The sequence below is a fragment of the Chiloscyllium punctatum genome, chromosome 3 (assembly GCF_047496795.1).
Source record: "Chiloscyllium punctatum isolate Juve2018m chromosome 3, sChiPun1.3, whole genome shotgun sequence".
In the NCBI taxonomy this organism is placed as follows: Eukaryota; Metazoa; Chordata; class Chondrichthyes; order Orectolobiformes; family Hemiscylliidae; genus Chiloscyllium; species Chiloscyllium punctatum.
This window is the reverse complement of record NC_092741.1, coordinates 35,054,407-35,074,863: the sequence shown is the minus strand read 5'-3', so window position 1 is coordinate 35,074,863 and position 20,457 is coordinate 35,054,407. Positions and strand designations below refer to the sequence as shown.

At 42.6% G+C, this 20,457-nt stretch overlaps 1 protein-coding gene across 2 annotated transcripts in view; it reads left to right on the top strand.

Moving 5' to 3' along the window:
• The window catches only part of ttl (tubulin tyrosine ligase), a 45,844-nt gene that overhangs the window by 9,206 nt on the left and 16,181 nt on the right, over positions 1-20,457 (top strand). For both annotated transcript variants that reach the window (XR_011953358.1, XM_072551393.1), the window contains exons 3-4: positions 9,112-9,344; positions 11,580-11,715. Coding sequence is in view for 1 of the 2 variants with exons in the window: in XM_072551393.1 (XP_072407494.1) it covers positions 9,112-9,344; positions 11,580-11,715 (369 nt within the window). In the remaining variant the exon portion in view is untranslated. The remainder of the gene's footprint in view (positions 1-9,111; positions 9,345-11,579; positions 11,716-20,457) is intronic.

Here is a 20,457-nt window from a genome sequence, read left to right as displayed (position 1 = left end):
GAAGCTGACCGCCAACTTCTCAAAGGCAATCATAACCATATCCTATCAGTGAATAAGATGGAAACAAAATTGGTCTCCTTCCTATCAGAAAGATGTTGTGAAGCTTAAAAGGGTTCATAGAGATGTTACAGCATGGAAACAGACCCTTCGGTCCAACCCGTCCATACCGACCAGATATCCCAAACCAATCTCGTCCCACCTGCCAGCGCCCGGCCCATATCCCTTCAAAGCCTTCCTATTCATATACCCATCCAAATGCCTCTTAAATGTTGCAATTGTACCAGCCTCTACCACATCATCTGGCAGCTCATTCCATACATGTACCACCCTCTGCGTGAAAAGGTTGCCCCTTGGGTTTCTTTTATATCTTTCCCCTCTCATCCTAAACCTATGCCCTCTAGTTCTGGACTCCCCGACCCCAGGGAAATGACTTTGTCTATTTATCCTATCCATGCCCCTCATAATTTTGCAAACCTCTATAAGGTCACCCCTCAGCCTCCAACGCTCCAGGGAAAACAGCCCCAGTCTGTTCAGCCTCTCCCTATAGCTTAGATCCTCCAACCCTGGCAACATCCTTGTAAATCTTTTCTGAACCCTTTCAAGTTTCACAACATCTTTCCGATGGGAAGGAGACCAGAACTGCATGCAATATTCCAACAGTAGCCTAACCAATGTTTGTACAACTGCAAAACGACCTCCCAACTCCTGTACTCAATACTCTGACCAATAAAGGAAAGCATACCAAATGCCGCCTTCACTGTCCTATCTACCTGCGACTCCATTTTCAAGGAGCTGTGAAACTGCACTCCAAGGTCTTTGTTCAGCAACACTCCCTAGGACCTTACCATTATGTGTATCAGTCCTGCTAAGATTTGCTTTCCCAAAATGCAGCACCTCGCATTTATCTGAATTAAACTCCATCTGCTACTTTTCAGCCAATTAGCCTGTCTGGTCCAGATCCTGTTGTAATCTGAGGTAATCCTCTTCGCTGTCCACTACACCTCCAATTTTGGTGTCATCTGCAAACTTACTAACTGTACCTCTTATGCTTGCATCCAAATCATTTATGTAAATGACAAAAAGTAGAGGGCCCAGCACCGATCCTTGTGACACTCCACTGGTCACAGGCCTCCAGTCTGAAAAACAACTCTCAACCATCACCCTCTGTCTCCTACCTTTGAGCCAGTTCTGTATCCAAATGGCTAGTTCTCCCTGTATTCCATGAGATCTAACCTTGCTAATCAGTCTCCCATGGGGAACCTTGTTGAACGCCTTACCGAAGTCCATATAGATCACCTCTACTGCTCTGCCCTCATCAATCTTCTTTGTTACTTCAAAAAACTCAATCAAGTTTGTGAGACATGATTTCCCATGTACAAAGCCATGTTGACTGTCCCGAATCAGTCCTTGCCTTTTCAAATACATGTACATCCTGTCCCTCACGATTTCCTCCGACAGCTTGCCCACCACCGAGGTCAGGCTCACCGGGTCTATAGATCCCTGGCTTGTCTTTACTGTCCTTCTTAAACAGTGGCACCACATTTGCCACCCTCCAGTCTTCCAGCATCTCACCTGTGACGATCGATGGTAGAAATATCTCAGCAAGAGGCGCAGCAATCACTTCTCTAGCTTCCCACAGAGTTCTTGGGTACGCCTGATCAAGTCCTGGGGATTTATCCACCTTTAACCGTTTCAAGACATCCAGCAATTCCTCCTCTGTAATCTGGACATTTTGCAGAAAAGATTTACAAGGATGTTGCCAGGGTTGGAGGATTTGAGCTCCAGGGAGACACTGAACAGGTTGGGACTGTTTTCCTTGGAGTGTCTGAGGCTAAGGGGTGAATTTATAAAGATTTTCAAAATCATGAGGGGCATAGATAGGGTAAATAGGCAAAGTCTTTTTCCTGGGGTACATCTCTATGACTTTGACTCTATAAGGTCAGCAGTGTTAACAGTGGCTAGTGGTGAATGTCCCGATGCATGTAGAATTTTACATTTCTTCTATTTTAGGAAAGTTGTTCATCAATTTGAAAGGTACTTTTTGTCTGTTGTTTAAAATTTAAAAATAAGTTACCTAGTTGTTTTGACGATCCCGTAACTCAAGTCAACTCAGCAGATGTAATTGATGCATTCATTTTGTGAAACACCAATTTAATAATGTTCAGAGCAACTCCATAATGTACAATGCCTTTTCCTGTTTACAAATCTTTTTCAAGAGCTGAGGATATTGTTAGACTGATCATGAGTACTACTGGAGCTGTTGGCATAAAGGCCTTTGAAGATCTGTAATAAGTCATTTGTAGTTCTTTGTCTTGTTTAGCTTTGCAAGCTTTTTGCCATATGAAGTGTATAATGGAACCTGGCCAGTAATTTAAGAACAATATGTAGCACTCTTAATTTAATGAAACATCACAGGCCACTTTTCAAGTGCTTATGAAGCAAAATTAACCACTCAGCCATGTAAGCGATAACTGGGAAAGATACAGATCAAAGAGGAAGTTTATAAGGCACATCTTGAAGGAGGACAGTGGGGTGCAGAGTTACAAAAGTTCAAAGGAATTCTAAGGCTTGGGGCCAGTGCACATGAAGGCAAAAGCAGTTAAAATTAAGGATACTCGAGGCCAGAATTAGATGAGCACAGATATCTTTTGGAGCTGGAGGACAAGGCAAAAATGGGGGAAGTTAAGACCATGGGTGAATTTCAAAATAAGATTGGGAATTTTAAGTATTATTTGACTGGGAGCCGATGTAGGTCAGTAAGCAAAGGGCAATAGGAGAACGGGACTTGATGCAAGTAAGAAGATGGACTGTAAAATTTTGGATGAACTCAATTTAATGTAGGGTGGAATGTGAGACACCAATCGGGAGTGTATTGGAATAATCAAGTCTGGGCTAACAGAGACCTGGATGAGGTTGGGCCAGGGATTACTTCAATTGATATTATGGAGATAAGGAAAAAAACATTTTTGATGGTAGTGTGAATGTGGGTTTGGAAGCTCACCTTGGGATCAATAATGACACTGGTTGCAAATAACGCAGCAACAGGGCAACTGTTGAGAGAGGTGGTGGTGTGGTAGATCTGTGCCTCACCAGCATACATGTGAAAACTGAAGTTTTATTTGGACGACATCTCGAAGGAGCAACATTTTAGATGAGAAATAGGAGGACACCAGAGGTACTGGTACAGGAGCAGAAAAATAAGTCATTACCTGTGAGTCTTTGACTGTGATTAGATCAGAATTTAACCAGGAAAGTGCATTCCAACCCAGCTGCATGACAGTGAAAAGATGTTGGATGAGAATGGTTGCAGTCCAAGACTGCAGGCAGCACAAAGGATGAGGAGAAATACTTCATTCTAGTCATAGGAACGTAGCATTTGTGACTTTGAGTTGTTTTGGTACTGTGCACAAAAACCTAATTATAAGAACATAAATGTTGAGACCTCTGTTCTTGCCGTAGTGTTTAATGTTTTACTTTTGCCCACCCCAGTGACCCTGTTCACTGCATCCTCCAATATGAACATGACTGTGTCCTTTATGGTCTGTATTGTATTTGTTTTGTGCTGTGTTAGCTCGAACAACTGTGAATTTGTTATAATTGCCCATGTGGCTGTGGGACCGTATTCCTTCACCTGGGTGCTATCCAGTGAATGTTGGAAAGCTTTTTGTGTGTATGTGTCCCTCTGTATTCTTCTATGAGGACATATACTTGCATGGTTAAAAGAGGTAGTAGTGGGACATCTTTGAAGACAACTTCAGACATGTTTAGAATCATAGAATTCCTATAGTGCAGAAAAAGGCCATTTTAGATTAGTGTGGAAACAGGCACTTCAGTCCAACAAATCCACACCAACCTGCTGAAGCGCAACCCACCCAGACCCATTTCCCTACATTTACCCCTTCACCTAACACTACGGGCAAGTTAGCATGGCCAATTCACCTAACCTGCACATTTTGGACTGTGGGAGGAAACCGGAGCACCCAGAGGAAACCTTCGCAGACAGGGGGAGAATGTGCACACTCCACACAGTCAGACTACTGAAGCGGGAATTGAACCTGGGTCTCTGTGAGGCAGCAGTGCTAACCACTGTGCCACCGTGCTGCCATTTGACCCATCAAGATCTTTACTGGCCCACCAAAGAGCATCCCACCCAAATCCAGGCCCGTCCCCTATCCCTGTAACTTGGCATTTACCATGGCTAATTCACCTAGGGAGAATGTGCAAGCTTCACATAGTCACCCAAGGCTAGAATCGAACCCCAGGGTTTGGTGTTGTGAGGCAGCAGAAGTAGCCGCTGTGCCACCCTAAGACTCAATCGTTAATTGAGGACTGGAATGATGTGTGGACTAGATTTACTAGGATGGTGCATTTCTTTGAGATGAATTTTATTGCATCAGTCAGATAATTTTTGACATCTTCTTTGGTCATTTTTTTGATATTAGTTCACAAAACACCAAATTTATTGAGTTCTGTCCTGCACCTTCTCACGGTGGAATTTGAGTTCTGTACTTTTGGTTGCTTTTCCAGGGCCATGAACTCTCGAGTTTGCACACAATAGGTAACATATCTTCAGAGTTTCTTAAATTAAAAACAGTGGTTTTTAATTTCCAAAATGTACATCATCTCACCTTTTTCAAAAGGAAGGGAGGTAAGTATCAAAATCATTATTGCTCGTAAAGCATGCAAACGCATCTGTAAGGAAGCACCAGTTGACATGAATTAATATATTGAATAAAGACAGTTTTGTTTTTGACTGTTACGAGTTTGTTTGTGTTTGTGCGCAAGGGTTTGTTGAAAGTTTCAATTTTATACTCGTTATGCTCCTCTTGCTCAATGTGGGAGCTCGGGGACGTGGCTGATGTCCCTGGCTCCTTCACATGCAGAAAATGTCCAGCTGCAACTCTTGTTAGATCACATGAATACTCTGGAGCTGCAGATGGACTCACTTTGGAGCATCCGAGTTGCTGAGGAGGCCATGATTATGACCAATTCGCTAAGTGTGCTACTGAAGATTAGGATTGCTGAGGGAGAAAGGGAATGGGTGACCAAACAGCAGAGAGAGCAGGAAGGCTGTGCAGGTGTCACTTGCAGTCATCTCCGTCCAAAGCAGGTATACAGTTTTAGATACTGTTGGGGGCGGGGGGGGGGATGGCTCACCAGGGGGAAGGCAGCAGTAGCTAGGTTCATGGCACTGTGGCTGGCTCTGCTGTACAGAAGGGTGGGAAAAGATGGAAAGGCTGTAGTCATAGGGGATTCAATTGTAAGGGAATAGATAGGTGGTTCTGTGGTCAAAAATGAGATCCTGAGTGGTATGTTGCCTCCCAGGTGCATGGGTCAGGGATGTCTCTGATTGGCTGCAGAACATTCCGAAGGAGGGGTGTGAACAGCCAGCTGTCGTGGTGCATATAGGCACTAATGACCTAGGTAATAAGTGGGATGAGGTCTTACAAGCAGAATTTAGGGAGTTAGGAGCCAAGTTTAAAAAGTAGGACCTCAGAGATAGTAATCTCCAGGATTGCTACCAGTACCACATTCTAGTAAGAGTAGGAATGAAAGGATAGGCAGGATGAATTGAGTAGATGAGAGATGATGCAGGAGGGAGGGGTTCTGATTTTTGGGACATTTGGATCGGTTCTGAGGAAGGTGGGACTGTTACAAATTGGACCATCTACACCTGGGCAGGACTGGAACCAATATCCTATGGGGTGCTTTTGCTAATGCTGTTGGGGAGGGTATAAACTAATGTGGCAAGGGGATGGGAACCAAACGAGGTGGTTAGTGGACAGGAAAGAGGTAGTAACTAAAGGAACTAGATAATGAAGTCAGTGTGACTAAGGGGAAGAGTAGGCAGGATGAAGGACTTTTGCCCGAAATGTCGATTTTGCTGCTCCTTGAATGCTGCCTGAACTGCTGTGCTCTTCCAGCACCACTAATCCAGAATCTGGTTTCCAGCATCTGCAGTCATTGTTTTTACCAGGAAGCAGATGATGAATGCGAAGGGACAGGTCATCTGTGGTGCATTTGTTTTAATGTGAGAAATGTAGTAGATAAGGCAGGTGAACTTAGGGTTTGGAATACCACCTGGGAGTATGATGTTATTGCTATTACTGAGACTTGGTTGAGGGAAGGACAAGATTAGCAACTGAATATCCCAGAATATAGATGCTTCAGGGAGGATAGAGTGGGAGGTAAAAGGGGTGGAGGAGGATTTGCATTACTGGTCAGAGGATATCACAGCTGTACTGAAGGAGGGCACTGTGGAGGACTCGAACAGTGGGGTAATATGGGCAGAGCTCAAAATAGGAAGGGTGTGGTAACAATGTTGGAGCTGTACTACAGGCTTTGCCACAGTGAGTGTGAGATAGAGGTACAAATCTGTAGATCATTTATGTAAAGATAATAGGAGTAATAGGGTGGTGGTATTGGAAGATTTTAATTTTCTCAACATTGACTGGGATTCACTTAGTGTTAGAGGTGTAGATGGAGCTGAATTTGTAAGGAGCACCCAGGACAGTTTTGTAGAGCAAGATGTAAGTAGTCCAACTCAGTAAGGGGGCATATACAGGACCTGATGTTGGGGAATGAGCTTGGCCAGGTGGTTGAAGTTTCATTAGGGGATTACATAAGTTTTAGAATGCTCATGGACAGAGATGAGAGTGGTTCTAAATGAAGAATGCTAAATTGGGGGAAGGCCAACTATAGCAAAATTCGGCAGGAGATATGGAATGTGGATTGGGAGCAGCTGTTTGAGAGTAAATCCACATTTGATATGTGGGAGGCTTTTAAAGTGAAGTTGATGAGAGTGCAGAACAGACATGTCCCTGTGAAAATGAGGGATAGAAATGGCAGCATTAGAGAACCATGGATGACAGGTGAAATTGTGAGACTAGCTAAGAGGAAAAAGGAAGCGTACATAAGGTCTGGTGACTGAAAACAGACAAAGCTTTGGAAGAATTTTGGGAAAGTAGGACTAATCTGAAACAAGAATTCTAAAAGGGGTCATGAGATCTCTTTAACAAACCAGGGTTCAGGAAAATCGCAAAGCCTTTTATTTATTTATATATTGTAACTAGAGAACAAAGGAGGAAAGTTATGGTGAAGTTAGAGAAAATGGGTGAGATTCTTACTGAGTACTTTGTGTCAGTACTCACCGAGGAGAGGGACATGACAGATGTTGAGGTTAGGGATAGGTCAAGTCAGCATAAGGAGGGAGGAAATGTTGGGTATTCTAAAAGGCATTAAGGTGGACAAGGTTCCAGGTGGTGACTGAAGCGAGAGAGGAAGTACTGGGGCCTTTGCAGCATCCTTGAACATGGGTGAGTTTCCGGAGGACTGAGGAATTGCTAATTCTGTCCCCTTGTTTAAGGATAGCAAGGATAATCCAGGTAATTATAGACTGGTGAACCTGACATCAGCGGTAGAGAAGCTGCTGGAGAAGATACTGAGGGATAGGATCTTATTTACATTTGGAAGAAAATGGGCTTATCAGTGATAGGCAGCATGGTTTTCTGCAGGGAAGGTAATGTCTTACCAACTTAATAGAATTCTTTGAGGAAGTGACAAAGTTGATTGAGGGAAGGGCTGTAGATGTGTATATATAGACTTCTTCAGTAAGGCATTTGAAAAGGTTCCCTATGGTAAGCTGATGAAGAAAGTGAAATTGCATGGGGTCAAGCATGTACTATCTAGATGGATAGAGAACTGGCTGGGCAGCAGGAGACATAGTAGTAGTGGAAGGGAGTTTCTTAAAATGGAGAACTGTGACCAGTAGTGTTCCACAGGGATCTGTGCTGGGGCCATTGTTGTTTGTGATATACATTAATGATCTCGAAGGTAACGATGATCATTAGCAAGCTTGCAGTTGACACCTAAGATTGGTGGAGTTGCTGATAGTGAAGGGGGCTGTCAGGTAATGCACCAGAATACAGATAAGTTGGAGAGTTTGGTGGAGAAATGGCGGAGTTCAATCCGGGCAAATGCGAGATGATGCATTTTGGAAGATCTAATTCAAGAACGAACTATATGATAAAGGAAAAGCCCTGGGAAAATTGATGTACAGAGAGATCTGGGTGTTAAGGTCCATTGTATCTTGAAGGTGGCAACACAGTTTGATAGTGGTCAAGTAGGCATATGTCATACTTTCCTTCATCGGACGCGGTTTAGATTAGATTAGATTACTTAGTGTGGAAACAGGCCCTTCGGCCCAACAAGTCCACACCGCCCTGCCGAAGCGCAACCCACCCATACATCTACCCCTTACCTAACACTATGGGCAATTTAGCGTGGCCAGTTCACCTGACCTGCACATCTTTGGACTGTGGGAGGAAACCGGAGCACCCGGAGGAAACCCACGCAGACACTGGGAGAATGTGCAAACTCCACACAGAGAGTCGCCTGAGGCGGGAATTGAACCCAGGTCTCTGGCGCTGTGAGGCAGCAGTGCTAACCACTGTGCCCACGGTGCGGTATTGAGTATGAGTTGGTAGGTCATGTTACAGTTGTATAGGACTTTGTTTGGCTACATTTGGATAACTGTGTGCAGTTCTGGTTGCCACATTTCCAGCAGGATGTGGATGCTTTGGAGAGAGTGCAGAGGGGGTTCACCAGGATGTTGCCTGGTATGGAAGACACTAGCTATGAAAAGGAGTTGAGTATATTTTAAGATTATTTTCATTAGAAAGACAGGCTGAGTGGAGACCTGATTGAGGTCTACAAAATCATGAGGTATAGACAGGGTGTATAGCAAGAAGGTTTTTTTCCCCTGGGAGTGGGGAACTCAATTACTAGGGGTCACAAGTTCAAGGTGAGAGGGGAAAAGTTCTTTACATAGAGGTGGTGGGTACCTGGAATGCGTTGCCAGCGGAGGTGGTAGAGGACGGCATGATAGCATCATTTAAGATGTATCTAGACAGATACATGAATGGACAGGGAGCAGAGGCATACAGATCCTTGGAGAATAAGCAACAGGTTTAGAGAGAAGATCTGGATCGGCGTAGGCTTGGAGGATGGAAGGGCCTGCTCCTGTGCTGTAACTTTTCTTTGTTTAAAGGGAAGTTTACTTTTGTTTGTGGTTTGCTTTTCAAATCAAGTGTCATACTCCTTCTAAATTAGACTCATCAAGACAATCCCAGAACTGATGGAATCGTGCACCTGGTTTCCAGAATCTTATGTGATCTATCCCATGGGTCTCCACACTACGCTGATACCTGTGAAAAATGGCATTAAAGCACAAAGAAACAACGTGAGGACAGACGATCGGGAAGCATTTTTGGCATCCTACCACAAGAGAAGGGAAAATGGAGAAAGCAACGTGTGGATAGCTAAATCTTCAGCAGGTGCTAAAGGTATGAATTACCTTTTGATACCTGCATGCTAATTCTTCAAATGTGTGAAAGGTAAGTGCTTTTGATACTATTGCTTGTGAATCAGGAGAAGCCCTGAATCTCTCGAGCAAATCTGCCATAACAGAGGGTGGTTTGTATGTGGAATGAACTGCCAGAAGAAGTGGTAGATATAAGTACAGTTACAACACTTAAAAGGCATTTGGAAAGCTGCATGAATAGGAAACATTTAGAGGGATGTGGGTCAAATGTGGATAAGTGGAACTAGTTTAGTTTGGGAATCGTCAGCATGGACAAGTTGGACTGAAGGGTGTGTTTCCATGCTGTATGACTGTGTAATCAAGCTTGTTCACAAGCCATTCACCACTTTGATCCTGCCAGGTCCACCCTAGTTCCTGATTTAAGATGCTTCTTTGCTCATCAACTTGCAATGATTTCCTATTACAGGGGACTATGTTCCTGGGGAACCCAGAAGTCCCTTGCTCTCTGTTGCTGGTTTTGCTGTGAGATGGCCAGGAGTTGTTAAATGTGGCTGGCTGCCCACCAGGTAATGAAATATTGAAACTAGGAGCAGGAGTAGATCATTTGGCTATTCAAGCCTGCTCTGCTATTCAATATGATCATGGCTGATAGTACTGTGTTCTCATTCTTTCCCCAAACCCTTTGATCCCTCTAACCTTAGGAACTATATCTATCTCCTTTTGAAATATTCAATGTTTTAGCCTCAATTACTTTGTGGCATGAATTCCACAGGCTCATCACCCTCTGAGTGAAAATTTGTTTTCCTCATCTCAGTCCTAAAAGGCCTATCATATATTACTTAAACTATGATCTCTAGTTCTAGACTCCCCAGTCATCAGGATCATCCTGTGTTTACCATCTGGTCTTTTCTGATTTTATAGGTTTCTATATGATCCCTTTCATTCTTCTAAACTCGAGTGAATATAATCCTAACTTATCTAGTCTGTTATTAAATGTCATCCCAGGAATCAGTCTGGGAAAACCTCTCTCCATAGCCAGAACATCCTTCCTCTGATAAGGAGACCAAAACTGCCCACGGTACTCCAGTTTGGCCTTACCAAGTCCTTGTATGATTTCAGCAAGGCATCCCTGCTCCTGTACTCGAAGCCTCTCACTAAGAAGGCTAGTGGATATTAAAGCATCCTGAAAGAGCAAGGCTGTGCAGCAGGTAATATGCAAAACTCTGTTGTAGTTGTACTATGGTAAGAAATTGATTTAAATGTTTTGATTCAAGTATCACACTCCCTGCTTGGATCCTCTTCTTCCCAAACCCTTTTCCATTGTCCTTTCTCCTCTCTTTAATATAGTGTCCCATTTTCCCTCTCTATAGAATTCTGTCTGCAGTCTTGCTGACTACATCACTGCCTTCAAAAATGTTTCACATTTAACATTGCTTATTGCTTTTTGCTGCATTCTGTTTGTCCTTAGGCTTGACCTCCAACTGTGAAGTGACTTGGGACTTCTGTTTTATTTTCTGGAAGGTCTTTTACAAATGTTGTTCAGCATTCACAGTAATGCAGTAATGAGTAAGAGTCTCTAATTGTTGATCAAGGATAAGACTGTGATCGATATTTCCCTCTACCAGGTCCTGATGTACCAGGTCTAATTATAGATGAGGTTAGCTAATTGCATCTGACTATGAAACTCTGACTTGTATAGCGCTTGCATTTTAAATAAGTGTAGTTAAATACTTAGCCTTCAGGGTTTTATCTTCTATTTTAACTGTAGACTTTTTGAGTTGGAATACAATTGAACGATTTAGTGGTATTTCAACGTACCACTGAAGCATCTTGCTATCTTGTGTATGTGTTTTATTTAAGATAATACATGTCAAGTTATAGTAGGTCTTCCCCTTACCCTGTTTCTCATAAAAAGCATGTAATGACGAAGTAATGCATCATTCTATTCACTCAGTGTAGCTATGGGACATCTCCAGTTTTAACATACACTGTGGTGTCAGTCCAGATTATATCACTGATGGAATGCTGCATTGTTATAAGGGTCGTTAGAAGAGATATTCAACTGGAGGCACAGTCTGACTTTGTACAAGTTGTGTATCATGTGTGCACTTACTTGCACATGAAGTGTCTTGAATGATCAGAGGGTCATTATCGAAGATCTAAATAATTAAACCACTTTCTTTACTTAATTGCAACATCCTGACTCTACATTCAGCATATGTTTCTAATTGAATTTGTACATTGCTATCTCTTACAGGTACTGGAATTTTTATTTCCTCTGACGCTAATGAATTGATGGATTACATTGATAATCAAGGTCAAGTTCATGTGATTCAGAAATACCTCGAGAAACCTTTACTTTTAGAACCAGGACATCGCAAATTTGACATCAGGTAAAGAAGGCTTTGTTTATGGTGTGTGAAATCTTTTGTTCCAGTTTTCTTTCTTTCCCATTTCTTTGACTCTGCGTGTCAAATAAGAATATAAGAAGATAATAAATAGGAACAAGAGTAGGCTATTTGGCAGCATTTCAAGCCTGCTGCTGTTCAATAAGATCATGCAAAGAGCCACAACTCCTCTTTCATATCAACTCCTCAAAGCTGTAAACTCCCTGATATTTCAAAAATCCGTCTGCATCCTTTTTTAAAACATTTAAATGATTTGGCCATTGTCCTGTCTGGGATAAGGAATTACAGTTGTTCACTATCCTTTGGGAGAAGAAATTCCTTTGCACTTCCATTATAAATGAGTATCTCCTTATTTTGTAACTCTGTCCCCTAATTTGACATTCCACCATTAATGGAAACATCTTCTCAACATCTGTCAAGCCAGCCCAGAATCTTGAATGCTTCAATAAGATCACCCCTTATTCTTCTAAACCCTAATAAATAAAGGCCTAAACTGTTAAGCTATTCTTGATAAAGATAACCCTTGCATCCCAGGATTCAGCCTAGTGAATTTCTTTTTAACAGTCTCCAAAACCAATACATCTTTTATTAAATATGTGACCCAAAACTACATGTAGTATTCCAGGTGTAGCCTCACCAACACCCCGTACAGTTATAACCAGATTTTCATATTTTTTTACATTCCAGCCCCCTAATAATAAAAGTCAGATTTCCATTTGGGCCTTAATTAATTGCTGCACATGTGTGCTAACTTTGTGTCCCATGTACAAAAACACCCAGATCCCTCTGCACTGCATTTTTGAAGTCTCTCTCCATTTAAGTAAAAGTCTTTCTTTTCTTCTGAAGGAGAAGGTGTAGGAGGCGAGAAACTACCTTCCTGTATTTACATGGAAGTTCTTAATAGCTTGTATTTCAAAGTCACAATGTTGTGCAAGTGATTTGTTTCTTCAATCCTCTGCTGATACGAACCTTTCCAGTACTTTTTCCTCTGTTTCAATGGTTTTATAGTGGTGAATAGACATCGTCCTGTGACAAGGAAGCTTGCTGTTTCAGAGTGAACTATTATCGTGAGATGCAAAGGGGATTCACCAGGATGTTGCCAGGAATGGAGCACTTTCACTATGAAGAGAGGCTGAATAAGCTTGGTCTATTTTCTTTGGAGCAGAAAAGGTTGCGGGGGATCTGAAAGAAGTATATAAGTTTGAGTGACATGGATGGGATGAACAGAAAGCAACTGTTTCCCTTCGTGGAAGGAACAATAACAGGAGAGCAAAATCTTCAAGTGAAAGGCAGGTGATTTAGACAGGATTTGAGAGAAAATCTTTTCATCCAGAGGATGCTAGGAGTGTCAGTGTGTACAACTGGGAGAGTAGTTGACTCAGCAAAACCTGACAGCCATGAAAAGTATGTGGATGAGCACTTGAAGTGCTATAACATTCAAAGTTATGGGCCTAATATGGGGGGTGTGGGAGTAGGGAAGATAGTGGTATATTTTTGGCAGTACAGACTCAATGGACTAAAGGGCCTATTCTGCACTTTATGATTCTATTATTCTAACTACAGTTATGTTACCAGAATATTCAACCACCTTTTTAAATGGAACATGACCACACAAATCACGCAGTAGAAATTAAGATTAGACCATTTTATATCATGCAGTATTCAGTCCTAAATATTTTTTGCTGCAAAATTTGAGGGATAATGCATCATCATAATTCGGCTGCCTGGAAGTTGTGAAAACGTTGTGTGATTAAATGTCCAGCAGTGCATCAAGAAGTTCTTTAGTACAGGTATTGTACTTCTGATTCCTTTTGCTGGATCTTGTACTGGGGTCTCTGTCCAACCATAATAGTCTTCCCATTTGTAAATGATTTATTTTCCTTTGATTAAGGTGAATCCAAAGAAGTTCTTTAAGTATGTTAAAGGAAAAAGAATAACTAGAGAGAGAGAATAGGACCCCTCAAGGACCAAACTGGACATGAATGTGTAGAACCGCAGGAGATGGGTGAGGTCTCAATGAATATTTCTTCTCTGTTTACTGTGGAGAAAGACGTGAAGATTTGGCAACTTGGGGAAGTTAGTGGTCGTATCTTGGAGACAGTAAATATCACAATAGATGAGGTGTAGAATATATTAGAATTTGTGAAGATAGATAGATCTCCTGGTCTGACCAGATATATCCAAGGACATTGCAAGACACTGTAGAAGAAATTACAGGGACCCTGGCTGATATTTTTACATTGTCGTTAGCCATGGGTGAGGTCCCAGAAGACCAGAGGGTGGCAAATATTGTGCCATTATTCAAGAAGGGCTGCAAAGAAAAACCTGGGAGCTGTAGATCAGTATGTAAGTTACTTGAGAAGATTCTGAGAGACAAGATATACAGAGGATCTCGATTATCTGGCATTCGATTATCTGAATACAGAATTATTTGGCAAGATCATGAGGTCCCAAAGCTTGGCTACACTGTTATCTGGCATTTGATTATCTGGAATTTGATTAACCGAACAAAATGCTGCCCGCCCATGTCTTTTGGATAATCTAGGTTTCTCTGTACATGCATTTGGAAAGATAGGGTTTGATTAGGAATAGCCAGCGTGGCTTTATGCATGGGAGATCATACCTTGCAAATTTGTTTGAGTTCTTTGATGTGGTGACAGTATTTTGCATCAGTATTTACTATGGAAAAGGATATGGAAAATAGAAAATATAGGGAAATAGATGGTGACACCTTGAAAAATGTCCATATTACAGAGGAGGAAGTGCTGGATGTCTTGAAACGCATAAAGGTGGATAAATCCCCAGGTCCTGATCAGGTGTACCCTAAAACTCAGTGGGTAGGTAGAGAAGTGATTGCTGGGCCTCTTGCTGTGATACTTGTATCATTAATAGTCACAGGTGAGGTGCTGGAAGACTGGAGGTTGGCATACGTGCCACTGTTTGAGAAGGGTGGTAAGGACAAGCCAGGGAACTATAGACCAGTGAGCCTGACGTCAGTGGTGGGCAAGTTGTTGGAGGAAATCCTGAGGGACAGGATGTACATGTATTTGGAAAGGCAGGACTGATTAATGATAGCCAACATGGCTTTGTGCGTGAGAAATCATGTTTAATATACTTGATTGAGTTTTTGAGGAAGTAACAAAGAGGATTGATGAGGGCAGAGTGGTAGATGTGATCTATATGGACTTCAGTAAGGCGTTCGACAAGGTTCCCCATGGGATACTGGTTAGCAAGGTTAGATCTCGTGGAATACAGGGAGAACTAACCATTTGGATACAGAACTGGCTCAAAGGTAGAAGACAGAGGATGGTGGTGGAGGGTTGTTTTTCAGACTGGAGGCCTGTGACCAGTGGAATGTCACAAGGATCGGTGCTGGGCCCTCTACTTTTTGTCATTTACATAAATGATTTGGATGCAAGCATAAGAGGTACGGTTAGTAAGTTTGCGGATGACACCAAAGTTGGTGTAGTGGACAGTGAAGAAGGTTATCTCCGATTACAACGGGATCTGGACCAGATGGGCCAATGGGCTGAGAAGTGGCAGATGGCATTTAATCTAGATAAATGCGAGGTGCTGCATTTTGGGAAAGCAAATCTTATCAGGACTTATACGCTTAATGGTAAGGTCCTAGGGAGTGTTGCTGAACAAAGAGACCTTGAAGTGCAGGTTCATAGCTCCTTGAAAGTGGAGTCGCAGGTATGTAGGATAGTGAAGAAGGTGTTTGGTATGCTTTCCTTTATTGGTCAGAGTATTGAGTACAGGAGTTGGGAGGTCATGTTGCGGCTGTACAGGTCATTGGTTAGGCCACCGTTGGAATATTGCGTGCAATTCTGGTCTCCTTTCTGTTGGAAAGATGTTGTGAAATTTGAAAGGGTTCAGAAAAGATTTATAAGGATGTTGCCAGGGTTGGAGGATTTGAGCTATAGGGAGAGGCTGAACTGGCTGTGGCTGTTTTCCCCGGAGTGTCAGAGGCTGAGGGGTGAAGTTATAAAGGTTTACAACATTGAGGGGCATGGATAGGATAAATAGACAAAGTCTTTTCCGTGGGATGAGTGAGTCCAGAACTAGAGGGCATAGATTTAGGGTGAGAGGGGAAAGATATGAGACCTAAGGGGCAACTTTTTCATGCAGAGGGTGGTACGTGTATGGAATGAGCTTCCAGAGGAAGTGGTGGAGGCTGATACAATTGCATCAATTAAAAGGCATTTGGGTATATGAATAGGAAGGGTTTGGAGGGATATGGGCCGGGTGCTGGCAGGTGGGACTAGATTGAGTTGGGATATCTGGTCGGCATGGACGGGTTGGACCGAAGGGTCTGTTTCTGTGCTGTACATCTCTATGGCTGTGTGACTGGAAGGTTGACGAGGGCAGGGCGATGGATGTAGTTTATGTAGATTTGAGTAAGGTCTTTGATATGGTAGGCTGCTCTAGAAGGTGAGATCACGTGGAATCCAGTGAGAGCTAGCAAATTGGATACACAATTGGCTTGATGGTCGGAAGCGGAGGGTAATAGTGAGGGGAATGTTCTTGGACTGGAGGCGACAACTATTGGAAGGCCGGGCCCATTGCTGTTTGTTATCTATAACGATGATTTGGATGAGAATATACAAGGCATGATTAGTAAGTTTGCAGATGGCACTAAAATAGGCGGTATTGTGGAAGGTTATCAAATTTTAGCAGGATCTTGATGGGGAAGCGGGCCAAGAAATGGCAAACAGATTTTAATATAGATAAGTGTGCAGTCTTACAGTTTAGAAAGTTAAAGTAAGGTCGGAGTTTCATGGTAAATGTTTAGGCCTTAAGGAGTGTAGTGGAACAGAGGGACCTTGGAGTTCAGGTGTACAATTCTCTAAAAGTGAAGTCACAGGTAGACAGGGCAGTGAAGAGGGCTTCTGGCACACTGGCCTTCATCAGTCAGGCCATTGAGTATAGGAATTGGGAAGTTATGTTGTAGTTGTACAGGACGTTGGTAAGTCTGCACTTGTGTGTATTGTGTGTCCAGTTTTAGTCACCTTGTTATATGAAGGATATCATTAAACTGGAAAAGTGCAGAAGAAGTTTACAAGGATATTGCTAGGACTTAATGGTCCAAGTTATATGGTCTGAGGACTCAATGGTCTGTGGTTGGACAAGCTAGAACATTTTTCTTTAGAGCATAAGAGACTGAGGGGTTATCTTGTAGGAGTGTATAAGATCACGCTGGCACAGTGGTTAGCACTGCTGCCTCACAGCGTCAGAGACCCGGGTTCAATTCCCGCCTCAGGCGACTGTGCAAACTCCACACAGTCATTCTCCCCGTGTCTGCGTGGGTTTCCTCTGGGTGCTCTGGTTTCCTCCCACAGTCCAAAGATGTGCAGGTCAGGTGAATTGGCCATGCCAAATTGCCCGTAGTGTTAGGTAAGGGGTAAATGTAGGGGTCTGGGTGGATTGCGCTTCGGTGGGTCGGTGTGGACTTGTTGGGCCGAAGGGCCTGTTTCCACACTAAGTAATCTAATCTAATCTAATCTAATCATGAGAGGTATGGATAGGGTGAATGCAGTCAGTCTTTTTCCCAGGGTTGGGCAGTCGAGGGAAACAATAAAATGAAACCTGAGGACAACTATTTTATACAAAGGGTGGTATGCATATGGAATGAGCTGCCAGCAGAAATGGTTGAGCCAGGTACACTAACAATGTTTAAAAGGCATTTGGACAAATACATGGCCCATATCCTTCTAAACCTTTCCTATCCAAGTGCAGGGAAATGGGGTTAGTGTTGATGAACATTTTGGTCGGCAAGGACCTGTTTGGGCCAAAGGGCCTGTCTCTATGCTGTCGGACACTATGACTGTACTGCATTCACCATGATATCTGATGTAAGTAATGATCTTCGACCTGTAGTAAGTTAAGTGGCAGTGGAAGTGGTTAGTTCAGCTGGCTGGATTCGCTGATTTGCAATGCAGAGTTCACTTCCTGCACTGGACAAAGTTACCATGTTGGACTGTCCTCCCCTTCTTCCCCCCCCCCCCCCCTCACCTGAAGCATGGTAATTCTTTGTTTGAAAAAGCAATTGTCCCTTTCTACTAAGAAAGTAGCCCTATGGACCAGGTGGGATTAGAGTGATCTTTCCTTTCATTGAATGTGTGTTTACTCTGCTTAAAGTGGATTTAAAAACATACGCACAACTGGAACAAGCCATTATTAATTATATACCAAATTCTCATCAAGCATTCTGTTTTATTAAGTGGTAGTACAGATGCATGTGTGAGTTTCCAACATAAACCTTGCCTTCAATGAGAGAGAGTCTGCTTTGCCCCAGTTTGTGCTCCCTATGTAAATACAATTTTAAACTTTACTTACCATGCAAGTTATTTGAAAAACTGAAAAATAAAAATTTACAGGATCAGTATTGATTGACAGACTGGTGTCTTTTAGTTTTTTTAAAGTTAATTCTTTTGTGGGATATGGGCATTGCTGGCTGGCCACCATTTATTGCCCATCATCAGTTGCCCTTGAGGAGGTAGGTGGTATTGAGCTGCCTTCTTGAACAGCAGCAGTCCACCTGTTGTGGCTTGATCCACAATGCCCTTAGGGAGGGCATTCCAGAATTTTGACCCAGCAACTGTGAAGGAATGGCGATATACTTCCAAGACAGGCTGGTGAGTGGCTTGGAGGGGAACATTTGAAGGTGACAGTGTTCCCATATATCTGCTGCCCTTGTCCTTCTAGTTGGAAGTGGTTGTGGGTTTGGAAGGTGCTCTCTGAGGATCTTCGGTGAATTTCTGCCATGTATCCTGCAGATAGTATATGCCACTGCCGCTACTGAGCGTTGGTGGTGGAGGGAGTGGATGCTTGTGAATGTAGTGCCAGTCAAGCAGGATGCTTTGTCCTGGATGGTGTCAAGCTTCTTGTGGTGTTGGGGCTGCACTCATCTAGGCAAATGGGGAGTTTTTCATCACACGCCTGTTGACAAATATAGATTGAAATTGCAATTCACATAAATGGTGATGATTTAATATTTGTAACTTGTATTTTTTTTTGGAGGAACTACTCTTGTTTGTTGCATATTCATGATATAATGTCATATGTTAGTGTGGATTGATTAATGGAAATAAGATTACAACAGTGTCACATGCATTGGCCCCTTATCTGCCATCTAGTGGACAAGACAGTGAGCTGATAAATCCTTGCACCATTTAGCAGTCTGTTCTTGATCATGGGCCTCCCAAGGCTTTGTTGATGTGGAAAGAGAAAAGGTGGAAGGTGATCTTAAGTGATAGTAGACAGAAATTGAAGGGGGAGGATTTGGAGCAAATACTATATACTTTTCTTTGATTTTTCACAACCAAAAAGGATGATGCAGCCATGCAGGTATTGACATCAGATCAGAGGACTGTGAAATGTTCAAAGGAATTAATATAGAGAATGTGTACTAGAAGGTTCAGGGCATTAGTTGCTCAGTTGATAAGACAGTTTGCAATGCAGAGTGATGCCAATAGCATGCTAATTCAGTTTGCACTCCAGCTGAGGTTACCATGAACGATTCTACTACTTAACTTCTTCCCTCACCTGATTAATGGTGATCCTGTGGTTAAACAACTACAAGTTTAGATTTTTAAAATTTATTCGATTTGATTCCCTACAGCATGGAAACAGGCCCTTCGGCCACATCCACATCAACCCTCTGAAGAGTAACCCACCCAAATCCATTTCCCTCTAACTAATGCATCTAACACTGTGGGCAATTTAGCATGGCCAATTCATCTGACTTGCGCATCTTTGGACTGTGGGAGGAAACCAGAGTCTCTCTCTCCAATGAGAGAGTGACCCTATGACTATAGTGACTTTATCATTACTTTTCCTAGAAGGTTTAATGACCTTACAGATAAAATTAAGAGGAATGTGCAATGAGATCTGGGTGTAAATTGATGTAAAGCAAGCAGATGTTGCAGTTCCTCTAGAGCAAGAACATCTTTTCTCCAATAAGAATACCAAAACTCTGCACACTATTCCTGGTGTGGTCTCAACACATTTGTGGCAATGATGCAACATTTCATATCAGTGCTTCCAATATGTCTTCCCTTTTCTGTTAACAAAGATCTCCCCTACCTGGTTGATAAGGTCCTGCAACATATCCAGCCTATTTCAGGCACCTCTGCTCTCAATTCTTCCTAGCACCATGATAAGGTTCCCTTGTCGTCATGACACTCCAGTCTCTCTCTCTTTACAGACTATCCCCTTCTCTGTTCTGAAGAAGGGTTACTGGACTCAAAACATTAACTCTGTCTTAGAGTCAGAGTTAATGCAGCACAAAAATAGACCGTTTGGTCCATCCAGTCTGTGCTAAACATAATCATATGGGGGAACACTCTCTCTCCTCAATGTTCCCCCATTCTTGAAATCGCTCATCCTAGGGAAAAGACAACTATCACTAAGTCTTTTCTCTCCACAAATGCTGCCAAACCTGCAGAGTTTCTCCAGCAATTTCTGTTTTTGTTTGTTTTCAAATCCCCAGCATCTGTAGCCATTTGATTTTATTCTGTGGGAATCATTCCTATTGTGACATGCTGGCCCACTCCTTAGTCACCCTAATACCTATTCTCATTCCTCTTTCTGTGTAAGTGTAGGATATTCAATACCTGCCATTTCACTACTTGCATTCTCACTGCTAAATGTCTCATCATTGTTTCACTTTGAAAAAACATTTTAATTGTTTCTTTTAATTTAGTATATTGTATTTGCTGCTCA